A 23,489-nucleotide genomic window follows, 5' to 3' on the forward strand; every position below is an offset into this window, starting at 1 on the left:
TATTTTTGGGACAGAGAGAGACAGAGCATGAACGGGGGAGGGGCAGAGAGAGAGGGAGACACAGAATCGGAAACAGGCTCCAGGCTCTGAGCCATCAGCCCAGAGCCCGACGCGGGGCTCGAACTCACAGACCGCGAGATCGTGACCTGGCCGAAGTCGGACGCTTAACCGACTGCGCCACCCAGGCGCCACTAAAAAAAATTTTTTTAATGGATAAATTAATTAATTAATTAATTAATTTTTTAAAAAAAAGCTATCTTCCTCTGTTCCCAAATACACACATCAGAGGAGTTTGTCAAGCCATCTGCCTACGGAGATTTCAACATTAGGCATAGAAATCCCCAAGCAATGAACCATTTCCACACAGGGAAGAGAAAACAAACACAATGCTACAGCCTTAAGTTGAAAAGGAAGCAAAGTTTAATGCATGAGAAGAAGCAGCCACATGGGAATTAACTGTAATGGCCAGGAACCATGAAAATACACATTTTGCATATTTTCTGCCCTGTTCCAGAAGAGAGCTGCTCACTCTTCACTCTCATGGACCACCATCTGGAAAGAGAGTGGGCACTTTGAGTTGCGTCAGACAGCAGAGACACATTTCCTCCTGACCCCTCTCCCCACAAGCACCAGGGAGTTGCTTGCTTGGGTTTTTCAGGAGGACACAGGATATTTTTTGGACCTCAGGAGAATACACGACTGCATCCATGGAGGCAGTCACCCCGTAGCCTGAGAAACTGGCCCCCAGGGAACAAGCCCCATCCTCAGGGACCTGGTACCTGTGGTTATTTGCCTACAGGTGCAGTGAATGAAGACCAGCGCCAGCAGAGGGCGTCTGAAAGATCTCAGCAGGAAAACGCTCCTTCCTTTTCAGGATGGTGTTTTAGTGCAAACTTGTGTTCCAGTGAGACTCATCTTAGCTAAATGACTTCAAGCAGACCCCTTGCTTTCCTGTGCCTGAGACTGACCAGTTCTAAAGTAAAGGCTCCTCCAAGGTTCCTTCCAGCTCCAAAGTGTCTGCATCACTGTGGGTTCTTCCCAGGTGCCCCGGAGCCACAACCCTCGCCTACACCTGCCGCTCTCCGTCTAGTGTCCACGGGGACCACTCACCCTGCTGGAGGTGAAGTCTCGGGTCTTGGCGCGAAGCTTGTTGACTTGAGATTCTGCAATATCAGCACGTTCCTCCGCCTCCTCGAGCTCGTGCTGAGCTTTGCGGAATTTGGTGAGATGCGCATTGGCTTGTTCATCCTAAAACCAAAGAGCCCAGGCAAGGAAGGTGAGCGCGCGCCTGTCTCAGAGCTCCCTGTGAGGGACAGGCCAGGCTGCTGTTGGAAAATCACAGTGTGTGCCTGACTTACAGCCTCCTCGGCCTGCCTCTTGTAGGATTTGACTTTCACTTGAAGCTTATCCACCAGATCCTGCAACCTCAGCACGTTCTTCCTGTCCTCTTCACTCTAAAAGCAAGGACACAGCGTGCGGCTAGAGGAGGGGGCAGAGTTGCACGAGGTCTGGCCACTTTCTCTGGGGCACTGGGTTGCTTCCTGTATTCTGGAGCGGGAACCCAGGGCGGTGTTTGCGCTTTGCAGAGAAAACGCTTTGCAGAAATGCTTTCTTTCACTTACCTGGTAGGTTAACTCTTTGACCCGCCGCTCATATTTCCTCAGGCCCTTGACGGACTCTGTGTTCTTCTTCTGCTCCCCTTCGAGCTCAAACTCCAGCTCCCGGATCTGCAGAAACGGGTGGGAAGTTAGTCCGTCCGGGGCTGGAGAACGAGCGGTTGAGGCCAGAGGCTCGACCAGGGCTTCCTCCCACAGGTACCCGCGTCTCCAGTTTCTGGATCTGCTTCTTCCCGCCCTTCAGGGCCAGCTGCTCAGCCTCGTCCAGACGGTGCTGAAGGTCCTTCACCGTCTGCTCCAGGTTCTTCTTCATCCGCTCCAGGTGGGCGCTGGTGTCCTGCTCCTTCTTCAGCTCCTCGGCCATCATGGCCGCCTGCAATTGCGTCACACCACAAACCCACCAAGATGCATACAAAGGTCAGGTGCCCTGGAGCTACCGGAACCTGGGTACCCAAGGACCAGAGTCGTGCTGGAGAAAAAGGACGAGGGACGAGGGACGAGGCGGCCCCTCAGTCCACTCTTCCACAATGGAGCATGAGAAGAGCTACACCAAGTACACAAAGTAACCCGACTAACACGACCTGCGGGGACTGGATGGAAAATGGGCTCTTCCCTTTCTGACACTGGCCTCCCTGGGACCTTCCTCACCACCCCAGGAAATTCTTTGCTTCATTATCACCAGCGTGTGTCTTCAAAGGAATCTGAGACCTGCAGAAGACCGAGTCGGTACCCGCAGTGCAGGTTTGGGGATAGTGAGCTGAAGGGAAGGTGGGTAGGGAATGGAGGCGTGGGCGAGCAGGGCTGCGGTGGTCCCCACAAGCATCAGGTGGCACTGTGGGAGCTGTGTCTGGTGGGGACAAGCCCGCTCAGGCCCAGGCGGCTTCAGGCCAGGCCAGGTGACATTTGGTGAGATAGTGACATCTCAGAGTTTCATTTTCATGTCTGCAGCAAGTGAGATGTTGAAGGAGAGAACAGCATACCTGTCTGTGGGCCTTAGAAATAGACTGTAATCCTTTCCAGTCTTTTTTTTTTTTTTTTTCTTTGCCCCATTATTTATCACATTGGCCTTTTAAATGTGCAGAGGGGATGTGCTGAGTCGGACGGAGGGGAGGCAGATTGCAATTTGGGAGCAGAATGCACCCCATGTGTTCCCCCCGGAGAGGCCCACCAGAGCTGTCTGGTGGGAACTATCTCAGGCTTGGGAGAAGGAGGGGCTTTAATGAAACGCAGATTTGGCCACCCCACAGGGACAGCACAGGAGAGCCTTACGTCTGTGATGGCCTTCTTGGCCTTCTCTTCCGCATTCCTGGCGTCCCTGCTGGCATCTTCAACCTCGCTCTGGAGCTGCGTGAGGTCCGTCTCCAGCTTCTTCTTGGTGTGGATGAGGCTGGTGTTCTAGGGCGGGGAGGAGGGCCGTGTCACCCGGCGCAGGTCAGGCCCGGGTCTCTTCCCCTCCGCCGGCCCGCCCGCCCACCCCTCACCTGGGTGTGAAGCAGCTGCACCCTCTCGTTGGCGTCCAGGAGCTCCTGCTCGGCCAGCTTCCGAGCCCTCTCCGTCTGCTCCAGGGTCGCCCGCAGCTCCTCGACCTCAGCCTGCAGCAGGTTGGCCCTGCGCTCCACCATGGCCAGCTGCTCCTTGAGGTCGTCCTGGCCCCGGAGCGCGTCGTCTAGGTGCAGCTGGGTGTCCTAGGCAGAGAGTAAAGGAAACGTCTCGTTGGCGTCGAGGCATGAGGGCCACGAGTCTAGTCGACGTCTCTGAGCGCTTGCGGACGGGAGAGGCTGTCCCGCCAACGAGCCGTCCCAAACCTTCAGCTGCCCTTGGACACTCCGGAGGTGCTTGAGGGTCTCCGCAGCCTGGCGGTTGGCGTGGCTCAGCTGGACCTCGATTTCATTCAGGTCCCCCTCCATCTTCTTCTTGATCCTGATGGCCTCGTTCCTGCTGCGCACTTCGGCGTCCAGGGCGCTCTGCATGGTCTCCACCGTCCTCTGGTAGTTTCTCTTCAGCTGCTCAATCTCTTCGTCTTTCTCGGCGATCTTTCTGTCGATTTCTGATTTCACCTGTGTCAGTTCAAGCTGGATTCGGAGGATTTTGGCCTCTTCGTGCTCGAGGGCGGCCTTGGGAGAAGAAAAACACAGGAAACAGTGCCCGTGAGGGAACAGAGTCTGCTACGTCACCCTTTGTGGGGGCATTTCATAACCGTAACTCAACAGCATTCAAAACTATCTTTTAAAAAATTCTGGTGAATGGATGAAAAAGATGTGGTTTCTATATACAATGGAATACTACTTGGCAATGAGAAAGAATGAAACCTTGCCGTTTGCAACAACGTGGATGGAACTGGAGGGTATTATGCTGAGTGAAATAAGTCAGTCAGACAAGGACAGATATCGAATGTTTTCATGCATATGTGGATCTTGAGAAACTTAACAGAAGTCCGTGGGGGAAGGGAGGGGGAAAATAGTTACAGACAGAGAGGGAGGGAGGCAAACCCTAAGAGACTCTTAAATACAGAGAACAAATTGGGCGTTGATGGGAGGGTGGGGGAGAGGGGAAAGTGGGTGATGGGCATTGAGGAGGGCACTCACTGAGATGAACACTGGGTGTTGTATGTAAGTGATGAACCACAGGAATCTGCCCTCAAAACCAAAAGCACACTTTACACATGGTATGTTAGCCAATTTGACCATAAATTATATTAAAAATAAATTTAAAAATAAATTAAAGCGTCTGACTTCAGCCAGGTCACGATCTCGCGGTCCGTGAGTTCGAGCCCCGCGTCAGGCTCTGGGCTGATGGCTCAGAGCCTGGAGCCTGTTTCCGATTCTGTGTCTCCCTCTCTCTCTGCCCCTCCCCCATTCATGCTGTGTCTCTCTCTGTCCCAAAAATAAATAAAACGTTGAAAAAAAATTTTTTAAATAAATTAAAAATTTCCTTTTTAACTTCAGTGCAGAAATCATGTCTGTTTCACTGCTGTTTGTTTTTTATTATCTGATCAAACAGTAATAGCATTTAAATCATCCTATCCCTTAGGGGCATAAAGCGCCTTATGGATGCTTTAAATTCATCTAAGATTCTGCAAGATCTCACTTTTAGACCTATCTTAATGTAATGATTTTTCCCCAGTGAATCCAAGATAGTCCACAGGGGTTGTTTCATGCCGGCAGATAGGAAAGGAGCCGGCATCAGGATGGTGGCTTGGCAGAGATGGGAAGGGTGACACGGGGCGAGGCCAGCGGGCATCGCTGGTGGGAGCTGTCCCCACGGCTGCCTGCCCGGTGTCTGCTCACCTCCGCTTCCTCAAGAGCCAGCTGGATGTCTGCCTTTTCCAGTTCGATCTGCTTCCTTGATTTCTCCAGTTCGTGGATGGTCTTCCCATTTTCAGCAATTTGCTCCGTGAGATCTGCTATCTCCTCTGCAAAGAAATCAGTTTGGGTTTGCACGTGAGCGCCTCCCCACAAGCACCTGCGGGAGGCCCTGTAACCAGCCCGTCCTGGTTCTAAGGTGGCTGTTTCCCAGAGACAAGACACCGGACAGACAGACAAGAGCTCCTCAGTCACCCCAGCGGGTGACGAGCGCTTTCTGGACATGCTCAGAAGGACACGCGAGCAGGGATTTGCGTCCCGAAGCCAGGCCCGCCCCGGCGACAGCACCAAGGCAGGCGGCAGGCTGTCTAGAGCTGCTTACGCTCCAAATTCTTGTTCTCTCGTCTCACGGTTTCCAGGTGATCCAAGGCTTCCTCGTAGGCATTTTTTAGTTTGAAGAGCTCGGTGCTCAAGGACCGGGACTCCTTCAGAGATGCCTCCAGCTCTGTCTGGCTCTCCTCGCACTTGGTTTTCCATTCGGCTAGCACCTGGAACACAGGCATGGAAGCGGTCCCCTTCCTCAGCTCTTCTCCAAGCCCCGAACTAAACAGAAGCGTGCAGGTAGCTAAGCCTAAAAGTGCGGCTTCACTCAATACCATCTGTTGCCTTAGTTCCTTGTTCCTGATTATCTGACTGATGGAGATTTCCTCCCACAAATATACCCGAGATCAGTAACAGATCAGCAACAGTTGCCATCTCTAAAAAGCCCATGGATCCTTTGAGAAGGAATTCTCTGCCCTTTTCTTAATAGGAGAATGGCCCTGAACTTCTAAAGATTTCCTTAAAACTTTGGTTCAAGTCAACCTTAGTGTCCTACTAAAAGAGAGGCTTCCAGAGAGCCTCCCGAAGGGACCCGAGTTAGATTCCCTCGTGTCAGCCCCCCCCCAGACACACCAGCAGTGTGGGGAACGGCAACGTATGGAACGGAACAACACTGTAGCAACCGGTTTGTCTCCCCCGACAATGCTTGAGAGGGGCCTCCACCCCCAACCCATGCCCGTTTCATTTTACACAGGAGGAAAAGCCAGCCCGGTGAAGTTCAGGACTTGCCCAAGGTCACGCTGCCGGTCGGGCCGATCAGGACTGGGACCCAGCCTCCCAGGACTACAAGGGAGTCCCCAACACCAAGCGTGCAGCTTGCATGGCACTGACCCCACACCTTGTCAAAGTTCCTCTGCTTCTTGTCCAGAGCGGCGGCCATGGAGTTGGCTCTTTCAACGTCGACCATCAGGTCCTCGACTTCTCCCTGCAGCCTCTGCTTGGTCTTCTCCAAGGAGGCGCACTTAGCATTCACTGCCTCAACCTGTTCCTCAGAGTCTTGAAGGCGCTGAGCAAGTTTTTTCCTTAAAGAATATGAAAGAGAAGCAGATGCTATTTAAATCTCAATCCTCCTCAACAGCACTATTCATCAAGTTGGAAGCACTCATCTGTGTGACTCAAACAGCCGCCTGTTTTCATAAGCCCAGGAGAGTTTCCTGTCTGCTAAAGCACAGTGATCAGTAACCTGCCTTGTCTCTAACCAAGATCAAGGTTGTTTGTCTTCATGAAATGTGCTGCTGCCAGGTCCCTCCAATGGCACACGCAGTGCCACATTAAAAGATATTAAGAGAGGTGAGGGAAGGGGCGCCTGGGTAGCTCAGTCGGTTGAGCGTCTGACTTTGGCTCAGCTCATGATCTCGCGGTCTGGGAGTTCGAGCCCCGCGACGGGCTCCGTGCTGACAGCTCAGAGCCTGGAGCCTGCTTCGGATTCTGTGTCTCCCTCTCTCTCTCTCTCTCTCTCTCTGCCCCTCCCCTGCTTGCATTCTGTTTCTCTCTCTCTCAAAAATAAATAAACATACAAAAGAAAAAAGAGGTGAGGGAACACCTAGTAATGTAACAAAACCATTCCCAAGTACATAGTTCTAAAGTCAGTGCCCTCTGTCAGTATCATTTGAGAGTTCTCATTCCTCTAAAGGCAAATGGAGTTGCGTACTTGGCCTCCTCCAGCTCCTCTGTGCGCTGGATGGCGTCCGTCTCGTATTTGGTCCTCCACTGGGCCACCTCACTGTTGGCCTTGGACAGCGCCCTCTGCAGCTCGGCCTTGCCCTCCTGCTCCTCCTCGTACTGTTCCCGCAGCAGGTCACAGTCGTGGCGGGAGGACTGCAGGGCGTGGGCCAGCGCGTTCTTGGCCTGCAAGAGTCAAGGAAGAGGAGAGCCCCCAGTGGATTAGCATTTTGGCGTCTCGCACCGTGACCCTGCTACCATCGCCTCCTGAGTCAAGTTGCCGTGTTTTCCCACAGGTGGTAATGGAAGAGGAGATCAAAGAAGCACTCCCTTGGATTTCCTACCTTACTTTCTTCCTCTAACTGCCTCTTGAGCTCCTCTATTTGCTGGGTAAATGCTTGCTTGCTCCTGGAAAGTTGGGACACTATGCTTTCCTTTTCTTCCAGTTGACGACTCAGCTCACCTGTGTCCAGAAGGAGATATTTTCATTTTATTCACTTTTTCATTCATTCATTCATTCATTCATTCATTCATTCATTCATTCATCAAGTTCCTGCTATGTGTAAGGCACTGTGCTAAGATCTGGGGAGAGACTAAATGAGCAGGTGTGGTCCTTTCTTAGGGGAGAAGAGAGGTGTCCATGAAAAGGAAACCAAAGACACAACTGATAAGATATTGTCATAAACTCCTAGAAGCTTGGGGTGACTTTTGCCAATAAAACCCATTGAGAACAATTGTAAATTTAAACATTACCACCTAGGGACACCTGTGTGGCTCAGTCGGTTAAGCATCCAACTTCGGCTCCGGTCATGATCTCACAGTTCGTGGGTTCAAGCCCCACATCGGGCTCTGTGCTGACAGCTCAGAGTCTGGAGCCTGCTTAGAATTCTGTGTCTCCCTCTCTCTCTGCCCCCCCCCCCAACTTGCACTCTCTCCCTCTCTCTCTCTCAAAGATAAATAAAACATTTAAAAAGAAACAACCATTACCACCTAAAAACACCCATCAGACCTTCCAGTGGCTAGTATTTCCAGCTGTTTGTTGGTTTGCCATGAAAGAAAACTAATGCTTTCTTAGAACTTTACAGCTAGTAATTTGAGGTTAGACTCTTGAGTAAAGGTGGTAGGTTGAGGTTTATATGCTTCTGCGGAGGGAAGAGGGGGGAGGTGGGGGGAGAGGCCTTATGACTCCAGAGGTGAATTCCCAAGAAATTCCCAAGGTTATTATACAAAGTGGCAACTGAGCCTCTCTTCTTCCCTGTGTTGGTCGTGGCTGCTAGCAAAGGATTGACTGATTCACAGGGATGATGGGCTGGAGGAGCAGGGCTGGGGGCAGGGCACATTTCCTAGGTGAAAGCCCCAGATAATGTTTCCCTGTATTTCCACTACTACGCAGCAGGAGCCTATCCAAACCGGCCGTGTTTCTTGATCTATTGTCTGAAACACTTGACTGCATACCACATATCTGAATTCGTGCGTGGCAAGATATGGAAGAGCCAAGAGCCTTATTTCTAGTCCTGTTTCTGACATTTAGATCCTTCTTGATGCAAGGTATTATTAGTGTTGAAAGAGCTTGAACCAGGTGATGTTCTGGATCCCTTCTCATTCTGGTCTGCTTCTCTTCACCCCTGTGTTTACTGAACTCTCAATGGTGCCCCCCTTCATGATATTTTGAATGATCCCTTTTTTGTTATTCTAATGGCTTTTCTCTGATAATATGCTTTCCTAGAGGTTCTCCCCACACAGTGCTGCCCTTTCCTGTCGACCAGTCGCCCCCCACCATAGGCGACCAGAAGGCATGGCCCCTCCCATCCCATCGCTCACCAGCCTCTGTCTGCAGACGGGACTTCTGTGTGGCCAGCTCGCTCATGCTCCTTTGAATTTCCTCGTTCTTGCCCCTGGCCTCGCTTAACTGATCCTCCAGAGTTCGGCATATTTTATCCAGATTGGCCTAAAGGATTGAGAAGGGGGAGAGAACCAAGTCCGTATTCAGACCGCAAAGACCCAGAGGCGGCTCTCCGCAAAAGCACTGGGCCCCGTCCTGCCAGAGCACCTTCGATTTAGACACGCTCTCCACATTGCTGGCCAGGTCGTCGATCTCCATCTTCAATTCGCTCTTCTCCTTCTCCAGCTTCTGCTTGACCCTCTGTAGGTTGTCTATGTGCTCCCCCAGCTCGGCCATGCTGTCCGCGTGCTTCTTCCTCAGGGTGGCCGCCGTGGCTTCGTGTTGCAGGGTGGCCTCCTCCAGGTCCCTGCGCATCTTCTGGAACTCGGCCTCCCGCTTCTTGTTCAGCTCGATCTGGGTGGAGGTGACGCCTCCCGCCTCCTCCAGCCTCTCGCTCAGCTCCTCCAGTTCCCGGGCGTAGTCGCTGCGCTGCTTCTCTGTCTTTGCACGGGTTGCCCGCTCTGCCTCAATCTCTTCTTCCAGTTCCTCAATCCGAGCCTGTGGAGGGCAGCCATTCACCCATGGGCAGTCAGTCCCTAGAGTGACTCACCCTGCATGTCAAGCATGGGCTAGTTTCCATTCTCATTAGATAAACCAAAGTTTAAGCTTCTCCTATAGGAGGAAATGTTGCTCGTTTCCTTTAATACAAGTTTTTCCTGCCCCAGTGTGGTCATTACCTCTGCAGTGACCAACCCAGGATATTCTCCCTTCAACTACACGTTGACCCCAAACACCTTTGTTATGTATTTTATTTTAAACTATGGAAAAATTGCTCATCGCTGCTGGGTCAGCCTAGCAGAAAGGCAACAATGAGGCGGGCATTCCCATGGTCCTGCCCACCTGCTCACAATGGCTTACAGCAGGCGGCACCCAGCCTACAGTGGGCGACCTTCATGTGAAAGAAAAGTCCAGGATTCCTCCTACCTGTAGCTCTTTGATCTTCTTCTGAAACTGGAGGCCCAGAGTCTGCTCATCTTCCATTTTGCTCTGCAGCTGACTGTATTCGAAATCCTTCCTGTGGAGGGAAATGTAGAATGCGTGAAGACAGACCAGCCAGAGACTTGGAAGACTGAAAGCAGTGGTTTTAGGACCTACTTCTTGAGCCTTTCATCCAGCTGCTGCTTATCGCTCTCCAGATCTAATATGGACTCTTGGGCAAGCTTCAAGTCTCCCTCCAGCTTCCTTTTGTTCCTTTCCAGATCTACACGGAGCTTCTTTTCTTGTTCTAGGGAGCTTTCCAGCTGAAAAGGACACCATATCCTTTTGAGAACAAATGCTCTGCACCAGAGGATTTGGGGGGTTCTTCCAACCCTGAAGTTCTGGGACTCCCAATTAGTACTATTTCCTTACATCATCAACTTGCTGCTCCAATTTGCTCTTGATTTTGCTCAGAGAGTTGACTTTGTCCTCTTCGGCTTGGAGGTCATCCAGGGTCTGCTGGTGGGCCTCTTGGAGGGCCTTCTTCTCCCTGGTCAGCTTTGCAATGGTTTCATCCAACCCAGCAAGTTCTTCAGTAAGGTTTTTAACCTAAGAAGAGGCCACAAGCAATTAGAAGAAGAAATAAAGGCTGGTTCGCAAGGACTACACGAAGCTGGAAAGACCCACGGAGAGAGAGTACCTTGTTCTCTGTGGCATGCTTCTCCTTTTCAACCTTGGCCAGGGTCAGCTCAAGGTCATCGATGTCTTTCTTGAGCTCTGAACACTCGTCCTCCAGTTTCCTCTTCTTGGCCGTCAGCTCAGCGTTGATCTCCTCCTCATCCTCAGCTCTCTCAGTCACCTCCTTGATCTTGGCCTCCAGCTGGAATTTGGCTTTGATCAGCTGGTCACACCTTTCCTCTGCATCCAACAAGTTTTCACTTTCCTTAAAAAAAAAAAAAAAAAAAAAGAATCATGACTTCCTTTGATGAGATAAGGTTTGTGACATTTCCAACACCTTGGTATACATGAAGTCCTTTATGAAGCACCCCAACTAAAAATCAAAAATCCCACCCCAAGTCCAGTTTTTCTAAATAATCAAATCTACAAGAAAAGTTTAAAAAAAAATTCTGGACACTCACAGCTTGCACTTGGAGCTGTAGGTCATTCTTCTCTTGTACTAGAGTCACCAATTTTTCCTCCAGTTCCTTCCTCTTCGCCTCTGACTTGGCGAGTTCGTCTTTGGTTTTCTGAAACTCCTCCTTCATGGTGGCCATCTCCTTCTCGGTCTCTGCGCTCTTGAGGAGGGGCTTGATCTTGAAGAAGAGTTTCATCCAGGGCCAGTGCTTGACGTTCATGAAGGCACGGACGTTGTACTGGATACAGAAGATGGACTCCCTGAAAAGAAAACATTGATTATTTCCAGGAGACACCCCCCCCCACCGCCGCCTTCCCCAAAGGGCTCATGCTTGAACAGAGACCCTCCTCGACCTTCTCTGCACCATCTTCTGGAATTCCACACGCATGAGAAACCCCCTGCACACCGCTTGTGTCCGGGTGATCAGTTTGGCCAGGCGGTCATCCCGCATTTCTTCCAGCGTTCCCAGCAAGCCAGCCTTGAAGAACACCTTCCAGGGGAGAAGGATGATATGAGTCTGTGTGCTGGAGAAGTCTAAAAGGGACTATGGGCCAGCATCTGTCAGAACCAAGGCATTACCTTGGTATGCCCAAATTTGTACTGAGTGTGGTCAATATCGATGGATGCCAGCAGCTTCTCACAAGCCTTCTTGCTGTCGATGAATTGTCCCTCAGGGATTGCGCTGGCATTCAGCACTCGGTATCTGCCATTGTAGATACAGGGACAATCATAGACCATCAGCAAAGATGTAAACCTTGGAGACCAACTAGTCTGGGCCTCTCTCCTAATAGGCAAGAAGGCCAAGGTCCAGAGAGGGAAAGAAACTCGCACACAGTCACACTGCTGGGTGATGGCCTTTAACCCAAGCCTCCTGATTCTCAGGGAAGGTTTTTTTCTGCCATATTGGATATCAGACAAGCTCTTGAGAAAACATGGAAGAAAGAAGTGCATACATACTTGGCCAGGAGGTACGTCAATCATTTTACCTGAAACTCTGTACCTGCTCTGTTGAAACGGGCCTTTTCATACCAGTATTTCTCCCTCTCAAATCCCAGCATCTACACACCTCAGCAAGAAGCATATATGACATTTTATCACACACCTTTGCTTAAAATCTCCATACAGAATCCTATTTGGGAATCCCTTCCTGCAAATGCGGATACCCTCCAGGACACCATTACACCGCAGCTGGTGCAGGACAAGGCTGTGTTCCATGGCCCCTGAGAAGAGAGGTGAGAAACATTAGCTTCACGCAGGATCTCCTGGAAACTGGGCACCATGTACAGCGCCAGCAGGTGTCTTACCTGGAGTTTTGGTTTCATTGGGGATTATACAGCGCACAAAGTGAGGATGAGTCGTTCTTAAATTTGACATCAACTTGTTGAGGTTTTCCTAAAAGAAAAAGACTACATTTGACAGGCTGCTGTAGGCTTTTACAGAGACAGAGATATATCGTAATGAAAAATGAGGCATCTATTTTGAACTTACCATGAATTGTAAAGGACGAAATCTTTTAACTCTTTCTTTGAATACCCCAATGGCTAGAGGTACAGGCAAGTAACCGATAACAATAGCCTTTTGCTTCACAGTGAGCTGGAGACTAACCATGTACAAAATGCTCTCTGAAATCAATTCCAGAAATATGTCTGGCTCCACAGGGAGCTTGGGATGCTATTGCCTGTGTCCTTTTGGCAACTTGGAAGGTTTGTGCTGAGGACTCACCCCCTAGGCCATCTAGCCCAACTCCTTGCTGTACAAAGTGATAATCAAATTCTGGACCCACATTCATTACACCTCATTTACATATTTGTATATTTATATAATTATTATATTATTATAGGTTCATATTTTATCAAACTGCCACTCAGCTCCCCAAGTAACAGCAATCAGATTGAGACCACATTACTATTCTTGAATAAACCAAGGTTGTCTCCATTGCTCATTTTGCAATCGCTTAAACCAACTGCAAGCAAATAAACTTGTATTTTTCTTACCCTGAAGAGGGCAGACACAGTTTGGAAAGAAGAACCCTTCTTCTTGGCAACTTTCTTCTTTCCGCTGTCAGCTGAAAGACATAAAAGATGGCGCACACTCTTATCAGATCTACAGGGATCTTTTGGGCCTGTGAACTGAGGCACAGGAGATAGCATGGACACAAGGCGCTCTGTGGAGTCTGTTACCATCTGCCGTAGCAAAGGTGGCGTAGAGGTGTGCCAGGAGCCTGTTGGAGGACTTCTGGTATAAGCCGACCACGGTCTCGTTCAGCGGGTCCTTGTTCTTCTCCAGCCAGCCCGAGACACTGTAGTCCACAGTGCCCGCATAGTGGATCAGCGAGAAGTGGGCCTCAGCCCTGCCCTTGACCACCTTGGGCTTCTGGAAGTTGCTGGACTTGCCCAGGTGCTGGTCGTACAGCTTGTTCTTGAAAGAGGTGTCTGTGGCCTTGGGGAACATGCACTCCTCCTCCAGGATGGAGAAGATGCCCATAGGCTGGATTAAAGCAAAGCAAAACGCATGTAAGGCACACGTGAGCTGCAGCAGTGAGCCGCAGAGTAGACAAGACAAGGTTACTGAGTAGACAGATCAGGACACCTTCTCGATGAGCTCGATGCAGGCAGCCAGGTCCATCCCAAAGTCGATGAACGTCCACTCGATGCCCTCCTTCTTGTACTCCTCCTGCTCCAGCACGAACATGTGGTGGTTGAAGAACTGTTGCAGCTTCTCGTTGGTGAAGTTGATGCACAGCTGCTCCAGGCTGTTGTACTGATGCCAAAATACAGAGTTCACGTGCAAAGTTAGACTTCGAAAACCAAAGACCCATCAGCCTCCCTCTTCACTGCCTCAGGCTCTGCCAACTCATTCATTCCCCCCCCCCCCCAACCCCCGACACGGGCATGTTCTTCAGGGTCTAGCCCAGATCACATCTCCTCCTTGGAGACTTCTCTTAACTTCTAGCTGGAAGGTGTTTCTCTGTCCCCCGAGTCCCCATGGTCGGGATCTCTCCTGTGCACCAAGCACGGTCTGCTTATTTTGTAGTTACTCTTAGGTGCACAGTACATACCTTCTGTTTTCCTCTACAAACTACAAGCTCATCTTTCATTCGCCAGCATGTCTTGTGTCTCTTGTAGACACAAAATATATGCTCTCACGGATGGCTATATGAGAACCTAGAACAGCAGGGTATTTATGTGAAAATCCCGTGACTGGCTTATCAACTTCTCTATGTGGCTGGCTCTTCCTATGCCAATAATTGCATTTGAGTTCTTTCTTTTATCCACTTCACAATGTCTTTTATAAAATTCCACTTACCACGCATCTCCTCCTCTCTTGAAATTATACAGCCCCCCCACCCCACAAAGTACTTCTCTTCTACCTGATCCACCCTACGGTGCCCTACAGGGTGTGCTGCTCTGACAGGTTGCTCACCTCAACCTGTTCCCTCTAGGATCATCATGACCAGTCCCTCCACACACAGCCATGTGAAGACATGAGCACTGGGAACACAAACCTCAAAGATCTCAAAGCCCGCAATGTCCAAAACACCAATGAAGTGTTGTCTTGGCAGCTTTGTGTCCAGTTGTTGGTTGATGCGAGTGACCATCCACAAGAACAGCTTTTCATAAACTGATTTGGAAAGGGCATTCACAGCATGGTGGACCTGTTAGAGGAAAGGTCACTGGGGTTGGAAGGTGATGGCCGTCGGGTGCCTGTGTCTCTCCCAGCCTCTAAGCAGCCACTTACCTGATCCACGGTTTGACCTTTGGTAACGTACTCATTCCCAACTTTCACTCTGGGGAAGCACAAAGCCTTCAGGAGGTCCGAAGAGTTCAGGCCCATCAGATAGGCTGTTTTGTCGGCCACTGCCAGGAAAAGAAAGACAGAGGGACACCCGTCAGGCTTGGCAAAGTAGAGGAACCACTCTGAAAATCATCCAGATGTTTCAAAGCTTGGTGAAGGTTGTCTTGTTTTACGTTCCGTATCTTTATATTTTTAAAAAACGTTTATTTGTTTTTGAGAGACAGAGCATGAGTGGGGGAGGGGCAGAGAGAGAAAGACACACACACAGAATCCGAGCAGTCTCCAGGCTCTGAGCAGTCAGCACAGAGCCCGATATGGGGCTCGAACCCTCATACTATGAGATCATGACCTGAGCCAAAGTCGGATGCTCAAACAACTGAGCCACCCAGGCACCCATGTTCCATATCTTTAAACTGCTGGTATGTGGCCAACGGAAGCCAAGTCACTCAGAGGATATGATAGCTTTTATGAAAAGGTAGGACTGGGTTCCGGAAAGCCCTGGTCATGTCTCATTGCCTCGGAAACAAGCCCATTCCAGTGATTCAGCAAATGGGGATGGTAACGCTAGGCATCAGAGCCCCAGAGAGGTCCACCTCTCCAGGTGGAAGAAGGATTAATTGCTTTCAAACGAGGCACCAAATGATCTCCACGGACTCCTCCCTCCACCACCCCCCAGCTCGGGCTTATGTCCTGTTGTGGTGATTTTGTACCTTCGGTGCCGTCAGGCTCTGCCTGCTCTTCCCGCTGCTTCTGCTTGAACTTCATGTTCCCATAGTGCATCACGGCGCCCGTCAGCTTGTAGAGTCCAGACTTCTCTTCTGGGGTGAAGCCCAGGATGTCGATGGCGCTCTGGCATTCAAAGAACAGCATGTTAGTCCACTGACCCTCGTGATGGAGGAGGGGCGCCCCACACGTATTGCCTCTGTTCTACTTACGTCGGTAGCCAACAGCTCCTCCGCGTCATCAATGCTGGCCACCAGGATTTCACCCTGGCTGATGAACGGGTAGTCGTAAGGGTTGGTTGTAATAAGGAGCAGCTCTGAAATGACAGATTCAAAATAAGAGGTCCCCCAGGTGCAAAGAAAACATCCACCCAGTGGATTTGAGCTCCTGGATTCTGGGCTGAGGTTCTCACTGCTGGAGCCCAAATTGATCTTAGAGTTAGAAATCTCTTCAACAGCTTCCCACTACTCAGGCTGTGGCTGACCATTTAAAGTCCAGGGAAGACTTTGCAGCCTGCCCAGGCAACGTAGATTAGGAGCCCGAGAGAGCATTAGAGTTCTCTTGCCTTGCACATGAATGGTGCATATCAGTGTAGGTTGGGAAAATTTAATACAGAAAACTGGCTTAGTGGGGGTCAGGAGAGGAGCCCCCATGGAGGGGAAGCACAGGTGGTTTTCCAAACCCCTTGAAAGGCTGCAGCGTGTTTCCAGGCTTGGGACCAGAAGGCAGGCCGAGTACAGCCAATGAGCAAAGACCCTGCTCACCTAAGCCTCTGTCGGGTGTGGAACAAGGGGCCAGGTGAATATCCTGTCCTGGTGCCTCGCGGTATTTGGGGGAGAGGTTGGGTCCTACGTCAGAACACTAGGGGGCGCGGAAGGACAATTAAATGCCTAGTTGTTGAGAAGGTGATTTTGGAACCAGTGCTAAATCCAGTCATGGTTTCATCTTGTTCCTGTCCACTGGATTCTGGTTTTTTGTTTTTTTGTTTTTTTCCAAATTGACACATCACTGTCAAAATAGCCACATCTATTCCTAAAACAAACTTCTTCCGTTGGCTACCTAGTCCCCTATATACAGGTGCGACTCTCCTTGGTCCGGTGACGCCAGAGCCCGGACGCCTCACCTATGAGCTCAGGCTTCTTGTTTGAAAGAATCTGGTAGAAGATGTGGTAGCTTCTCTCCGCCTTCAGCTGGAAGGTCACTCTTGATTTTTCCAGCAGATCTGTGAACACAAACATGGCACTGTTTTCCAAACTGGCCCCACCACCCCGAGCCGCCATCCTGCCCGTAATCTACTTACACGTTTCAATGTCTGCGGAGGCCAGCTTCCCGGTGGTTCCAAAATGGATTCGGATGAACTTGCCCTATGGGAGGTGGGGCGAGGAAGAGACACCAATGTCTAAGCGGTTCCAAATGTTCCCGCTAGTCTCCTGGGCAGTGTGAACAGGAGCTTTATTTCCCTACCTAAAATTAAGTATGTCTCCTTCTCCCTTCTCTGTCCATTTTGAGGGCCCCCCTTTCTTCCATGCCCTTTGCTCCACATTTCCTCCAAACGGCCCCCACCCCATCCAGTCATATGGTAACAGAGTGATTTTTTTTTTCAAGATGCAAATCAAACCATATCACTTCCCTGCTTACAGAATCCCTCAGTAGCTTTCTGAATAAAATCCAACCCCCTTCTTGTGGCCTCCATGTGACCAGAGCTCTGTCTTCCTCTTCCCCCACCTCTTGGGACCTACCTCCTGCCCACCTTGCTGCCACCATGAGAACACTCTCGGGTCCCTTGACTACATAAGGTCTCCCCCCGCCCCAGAGTGTGCTTGCTTTTCCCTTTGTACTTCCTCATCCTGCAGATCTTGGGGTTCATGGGCCAGTACCCCCCCCCAGATCCCTTTTCTACCATTCCTGTCTTAAGGAGATCCTGCCCCCAGTCACTTCATCACACGCCCCATTTGTGGAGCTTTTCATGAAGGCATCATTATCTGAAATGGTCTGGTTGCTGTGTTCCATTCCATCATTGCCTGTCTCCCCCCCAGCCCCCCCCCCCCCACACACACACAGCCTATTGCCTCCGAGAGGACAGGAAGATTGCCTGTCCTCAGGGCCCCAGAGAAAACCCCAGCTGAACCAAACTCAGACTCACAAAGCGAGATGAGTTGTCGTTCCTCACGGTTTTGGCATTCCCAAAAGCCTCCAGCAACGGGTTGGCGCTGATGATTTGGTCTTCCAGCGTCCCCTAATGCAAGGAATCGCGGGGAGGAAGAAGCCTCAAGGGACAGGGGGAACCACTCCCTGGCCCTGTCACTCCCCCCCACCCTTGCTGTTCAGGGCAGAGCCCATCCCTTCCTCCTTGACTTTTCCAGTTCAAGTACCAACAAATCCTCAACATGGCCCACTTCACACCCTCTTGCTGTTTTGTAATACAGTGAAACCTTGGATTGCGAGTAACTCGTTTTGTGAGTGTTCCGAAAGACAAGCAAACACTTCTAATAAATTTTAACTTGATAAATGAGCAGTGTCTTGCAATACGAGTAGTACATGATGCCCAATGTCACATGATCCCAACTGAGCCAATGGTTCTCGAAACTCACTTTGATAACATGAGTGCTTTGGATTACAAGCCTGTTTCTCCAACGAACTCTGCTCGCAAACCAAGGTTTTACCGTCCTTGGGTACACTTGGGTGTCTTGATATAAAATTCCCATAATGCTTCATTCAGTCCCTCGGTTCTTCAGTTAGTTGGGTCATCTGCATTCATTTTGTACTGTTGTCATCTGTTTGTTTGGAAAAGCACGTGTGGCTACAGTTTTCCTAAACTGGTGCATGTGATTCTGCCATAAAAAGAGAAAGCTCTCCAGGCACCTGGGTGGCTCAGTCAGTTAAACCTACTTTGGCTCAGGTCATGATCTCGCGGTCTGTGAGTTCGCGGTCTGTGAGTTCGAGCCCTGTATCGGGCTCTGTGCTGACAGCTCAGAACCTGGAGCTGCTTTGAATTCTGTGTCTCCCTCTCTCTCTGTCCTCCCCCACTTGTGCTCTCTCTCTCTCTCTCTCTCAAAAAGAAATAAACATTTAAAAGATCAAAAAAGAAAAAAAGAAAAAGCTCTCTGAGCTGCTCCCCAAATGACCTTCCTTAGTTAAGCCTTACATCCCTGTTTCGTAGGAAATCACAGGATCTGGCCGTGTAAGCTCGACCCCACACTGGGTTGTCTGCAGTCACGGGCTCTCTGAGGACTTCAAGTCTGAGCCTGCCCTCCTTGCCTTGAAGAGAGGGGAATGTGGCCTCCTCACACCCCTCACTGTGAGGCTGAGACCACGGTCACAAGCAGAAGCATGGCAAACCCCTCCCCTTCCCTATACCTTCATCTTGGAGTCCTTCTTCTTGGCCAAGTCTCCAGTAGCCGCAATTGTTGCAAAGTACTGGATGACCCTTTTGGTGTTCACAGTCTTCCCTGCCCCGGATTCTCCGCTATTTGTTGTGACCCAAAGAGAGAGAGAAAGAAACATGTCCTGTAGGTATAAACTGCCTCCCCAAGATGTCACACAGAGGCCTGGACATACCCCTGAGCCACAGCGGACACACACCTACTAGACCAATGTGAGAAACTACTCAGAGAGGCAGAGGCCCCAGGGAAGCCTCATCACTTCTGAGCTGCCCCAGCGGCGGGCGATCCCAGTTTCCTGAGACCTTGCACATACCCTCTTGCCCATCACCATCTCCATCTTTTTATCAGACTCTGCTTTAGGTACTTTCTATTTAAAAAAAAATTTGTTTAGGCTTCTTTACTTATTTTGAGAGAGACAGAATGTGCAGCTAAGGGACATAGGGAGAGGGAGAGAGAGAATCCCAAGCAGGCTCCGCACTGTCAGTGCAGAGCCTGATGCAGGGCTCGAACCCATGAACCGTGAGATCATGACCTGAGCTGAAATCAAGAGTCAGACACTTAACCGACTGAGCCATCCAGGAGCCCCCTTTCTAATCCACAGAGTAAACAGCACCTTTGCCTCCTGCATTGGAGACAAAGAGCCACAGCTATGACACTTACGTGATCAGAATGGACTGGTTTTCACGGTCTGCAGGAGGAGAAAATAAAATAGAGTTGATGGCGGCAGAAAGAACTTCCCCACTTTGTCAGGAGGTCCAGGTTCACTACGCCGGTCCTCTTGCCTGTAGCATTCTGTGTGGTCCCAGGGGTGGCTCCAAGAGCCTCCTCTTTGACAGTAAGACTCAGAGGGTAAGGCTCTGCTTCAAACCAGCCAGTGGCTTCTCATCTAACCAGGCTGGACCACATGACATTGGCAATCTTTATTTTCACCCCGTAAACCTGTCGGTTTCATAGGCTTTACGCAATGCTTGCATTCAACCCAAACTCTCTAGCAGGGCCCCTGCAAGGCCCTAAAAGATCTGGACCCTTTCAGCCTAAGTCCCACTACCCTCCTCTCTTCGTGCTGGAGGGTACAGGCTGGCCCTCCATTCCAGCGCCCCCCCTCCCATCCCCCCGTCCAGAGACGCACCTGTCAACATGAACTGATAGGCGTTGTCAGAGATGGAGAAGATGTGGGGCGGGGCCTCCTGGCGCTTCTTGCCTCGGTAGCCCTCCACCACCTCGGGGTTGTACACCGGCAGCCACTTGTAGGGGTTGACGGTGACGCAGAAGAGGCCCGAGTAGGTCTGTGGGAGTGTAAAAACGGGGTGTGTGTGTGTGTGTGTGTGTGCGTGAAAGCCTTTGCTTTTATTATTATCTCACTTTCCTTACGCAAAACTTGTAAAGGGGAGACTGATTTCTCTTCAGCGATGGGGCAGATGACTGAGAGAGGGGAGCCGCTGGCCCTCCAGCAAATGACCCTGCCCAGACCCGGAGCTCAGCCTGGCTTTCCTGCCCCTGCCTTCCCTCCCTGCTTCCAGCCTCTCTTCCCAGTCCCCTCTTCCTCTGTCACCTGCTGTCTGTCTCTAACCCCTTCCCTCATCCTCTCCTCCCATTTCCCCTCTTTTGTTGGACAGCTGAGTCAAACACTAGGCTTTCTGATGCTGTTACCCACACAAATGTCCCACCTGCCCCCACCCCCCAGCACCATCAGATGCCCCAGGAAGCGTGGGCACTCACATAGATCATCCAGGAGGTGTACCGGTCCTTGAGGTTGTACAGCACAGCTGGCTCGTTCAGGTGCGTCAGCATGGCCATGTCCTCGATCCGGTCGAACTTGGGGGGGTTCATTGCATACACGTCCTCGGGTTTGACCACCAGGGTCTGCATGGAAGAGATACAAGGACTACCTGGGGTCCGCTGTGTGTTTTTCCCCCTGCAGGTATCTGTCTAGATCCCACAAACAGCCTGGATCCCAAGGGGCAAGCCCCGCACCCCTGCGTTGCCCCTAGAGTGCTGTGAACGTCAGCAAAGGCTCCTGAACGCGAATCGCTTTAACCAGCCACAACCGGGATCTTCGCCCACCCTGCAGCCTGAGGCCAGCGTTACTAGGCTTTCTCTGAGGACACCAGGGAAGCCGTGTGGGCGCGGGCAGGGGCACAGACGCTGGGACCCCAGGGGCGGACAGAGGGCCCAGCGGCCTGCAGGGGGCGTGCGCAAGGCTTACCCGGTTGTCTTCGGTTTCCACTGTGACCTTCCCATCCTGAGTACTCTTAATTCTCCCCTTGGCGTATTCCTCCTTTGAGTCGACCACAAAGCAGTAGGTTTTGGCATCAAAGGGCTGGTTCTGAGCCTCGATCCTCTCCTTTTCCGACTTCCGGAGGAAAGGAGCGGCGATGCCGAACACTTCCATCTCAGTGTCACTACTCATGGTGTCACTGGAAGGCGGACCAGCAGGTGAGCCCTGGAGGGGACCCCACCCCGTTCCAGGCCCGAGTCCCTGCGGCTCTACCTGAGCCGCCCTTCACTCCCCGGGGCTCCACCCACGGGACCCCAGGGCTGCGAAAATCAAATGTGCACATATTTGCCCGGTGGGTTCTCTGCACAAAATGCACAGAGCACAGGAAATCCAGGCTCTGACTAGTTGAGGCTTGGATGGGAAGGGGCCCCAGGGCCGAGTGCAGCTCTCTGCACCTCACTTTCCTCTTCTGCGAAGCCCAGGTGGTGCCGAGGGAAACTTGACAAATAAACGCCATTCTTCAAAGGCAGGGTGCTAAGTGGCAGATCACTAAGGAATTTGGGGGCCGTTTGGATTCAAGGTGCTCTCTCCTCACACAAGGAAGCCTCTGCTTCCTTCGGTTGCTAAGACTACAAGTGGCATCAGATGCCAGCATCCGTCTGGAAGTTTCCTCTCCAGCCTAAGTTGTGCTTGTCTGAGCCCTCTTGGCTCTGAGCCCTCAAGGCCACTGGGAGGCAGGAGAAACTGGTAACCTTGAATTACCTGGAGCCTTCCAACCGCAGAGGGACTGGACCTTTCTTACCTGGAGAGTCACACCCACAGGAAGGCAGCAGGAAGCAGCAGCCGTGGAAAACCTGACCTGCAATAAATACGCAAAAGGCAAAGTCAGGGCACGTGGGAGCATCCGGTTCAGCTTTGAAACGGCTCTCTGTGGGATAACTAAGTAAGACTAACAGGCAAATGACTTAGGAAGGGCCTTGGCCCAGAGGCAGCTGGAGGAGCAGGTGGGACGTGACCCACAAGTAATCCATTAAGGCAGTAAGAACCCAGGCTGCCCCCAAATCTGGCTGCTATCAGCAGGGCCTGCCATTTAGAACTGGGCAGGAAGGTCGTAATCCCTGTTAGGAAGCTTGTGGTTCCCGCAGGGGCAGGTCTCCTAGACTTCGATGAGCAGAGAAGATTCCCTGACATTGGCTCCCGGCCGCACAGCCAGCGTGGGCTTGAGGGGACAGGGCACGGGACAGACACACAGCCCAGGTGGGCAAGGTGAGGGCAGGGAAGGCGCTGCGTCCCGCTGGCCGTCTGCACGGATCAGAGACGCCAGGGGAGTACAGCGAGCCATGACGGACAGGCCACGGTCCACGGCGTGTGCAGCGGGTTCCTGCCCAAGAGGGCGCTCGACGACCAGGTCAAGGGGAGAGTGCGGAGGTGGAAGGAGGGCCTGAAGGCCCCCTGCTTCGGTGGCTTGCTGGAGGCAGAGGCGGATGGCCACTTGGCTCAGAGAGATCCAGCTCCACATCTAACTGATTTCTTACCAAAGCCAGGCAGGGCCCGCACCAGCACCCAGCCACTCGGAGTCGGTGTCCCCCCGGGACGCAGAGATGAAAAGGGCCCCCAAGAGGGGCGCTGTGACTTACCTCCGCCCGGGAGAGAGGGAGCTACAGAGGGGCTGCTGCCTCCTGGGCTTTTATAGGCCCCCCGCCAAGCCCACGGCTCAGCCCTTCTCTATATTTGGAAAGAGAGTGACCGACACCACAGGCCGAGAACCAGCTCCTTCCTCACGTTTTTTTTGGTCGTTGCCAAGGGACAGGTATATATAGAAATGATCGGGATCCGTCACCATTTTCCAGCTGTGGAGGTTGGAAGTTTGAGATGCCTTTCTCTGAGCTTGGGGCTGGCACGGCCTCACCCGCAGGGATGTAAGTGGCCGTCTGGCTGCAGAGGGCCCGGTCCACAGGCGGCTGGCGCTTGGCGGTCAGGGCGAGCTGGGCCCTGAGGCCAGAGTGCAGCCCATCCCACCGCGTGGCAAAGGGGACGAAAACTTAAATCCTCTGGGAATTGTGAGCAAGACTTTTGTCACAACACAGGGCTGGGACAAGGCTGTGCGATGGTAGAGTTTGTGCCAGGAACAATACCAACAACAACACCCATAATAGTAACTCCTCCGTCACCTCCCCCCTGCTGCTTTCACCGTGTAACTTTCTGCCTTATTAGGATCATTTTTAACTTAATCCTTTTTGAAACCCCAGTAGGACCACCAAGTACATGAATTCCAGGGAGCTATTCTGGCCCCAGTATTCTCAGCAACAGCTGCTTAAGGACCTGCTGTTATTAAGATATATTACTAATCGGGGAGGACCAGCTGCTGGCCTGGGTGGGGGTCATGGGGGAGCAGTGGGGCCTGCAGAGAGGGG

General features: G+C 51.6%; 1 protein-coding gene across 1 annotated transcript; it reads right to left on the reverse strand.

Moving 5' to 3' along the window:
- Positions 1-397: 397 nt before the first annotated feature.
- LOC123603008 (myosin-3) lies at positions 398-21,999 on the reverse strand. Its single transcript, XM_045487375.1, has 40 exons — positions 21,878-21,999; positions 21,064-21,274; positions 20,577-20,720; positions 19,987-20,143; positions 19,518-19,545; positions 18,832-18,940; positions 17,618-17,710; positions 16,775-16,838; positions 16,598-16,696; positions 15,687-15,790; positions 15,462-15,600; positions 14,695-14,813; positions 14,462-14,611; positions 13,546-13,716; positions 13,137-13,443; positions 12,951-13,021; positions 12,261-12,348; positions 12,059-12,176; positions 11,536-11,659; positions 11,310-11,446; positions 10,961-11,216; positions 10,522-10,764; positions 10,254-10,430; positions 9,999-10,144; positions 9,828-9,918; positions 9,012-9,401; positions 8,783-8,909; positions 7,306-7,424; positions 6,951-7,147; positions 6,138-6,321; positions 5,301-5,466; positions 4,904-5,028; positions 3,422-3,730; positions 3,098-3,301; positions 2,886-3,011; positions 1,819-1,989; positions 1,623-1,727; positions 1,359-1,454; positions 1,111-1,248; positions 398-552 (listed from the first exon to the last, which is right to left on the reverse strand). The coding sequence occupies exons 2-40, from the start codon at positions 21,265-21,267 to the stop codon at positions 526-528; spliced, it is 5,823 nt and encodes a 1,940-aa protein (XP_045343331.1). The 5' UTR covers positions 21,268-21,274; positions 21,878-21,999; the 3' UTR covers positions 398-525.
- Positions 22,000-23,489: the final 1,490 nt, after the last annotated feature.

Source organism: Leopardus geoffroyi, chromosome E1, assembly GCF_018350155.1.
Source record: "Leopardus geoffroyi isolate Oge1 chromosome E1, O.geoffroyi_Oge1_pat1.0, whole genome shotgun sequence".
In the NCBI taxonomy this organism is placed as follows: domain Eukaryota; kingdom Metazoa; phylum Chordata; class Mammalia; order Carnivora; family Felidae; genus Leopardus; species Leopardus geoffroyi.

What these genes read in the sequence shown, in the direction of transcription:
- LOC123603008 (XM_045487375.1), bottom strand. Translation starts at nt 21,267, where the DNA reads ATGAGTAGTGACACTGAGATGGAAGTGTTCGGCATCGCCGCTCCTTTC. An exon ending in TGGAAACCGAAGACAACCGG is followed by an intron (nt 20,721 to 21,063) that starts GTAAGCCTTGCG and finishes TCTTCCATGCAG; the next exon opens with ACCCTGGTGGTCAAACCCGA. An exon ending in CAAGAAGCCTGAGCTCATAG is followed by an intron (nt 15,791 to 16,597) that starts GTGAGGCGTCCG and finishes CTGTCATTTCAG; the next exon opens with AGCTGCTCCTTATTACAACC.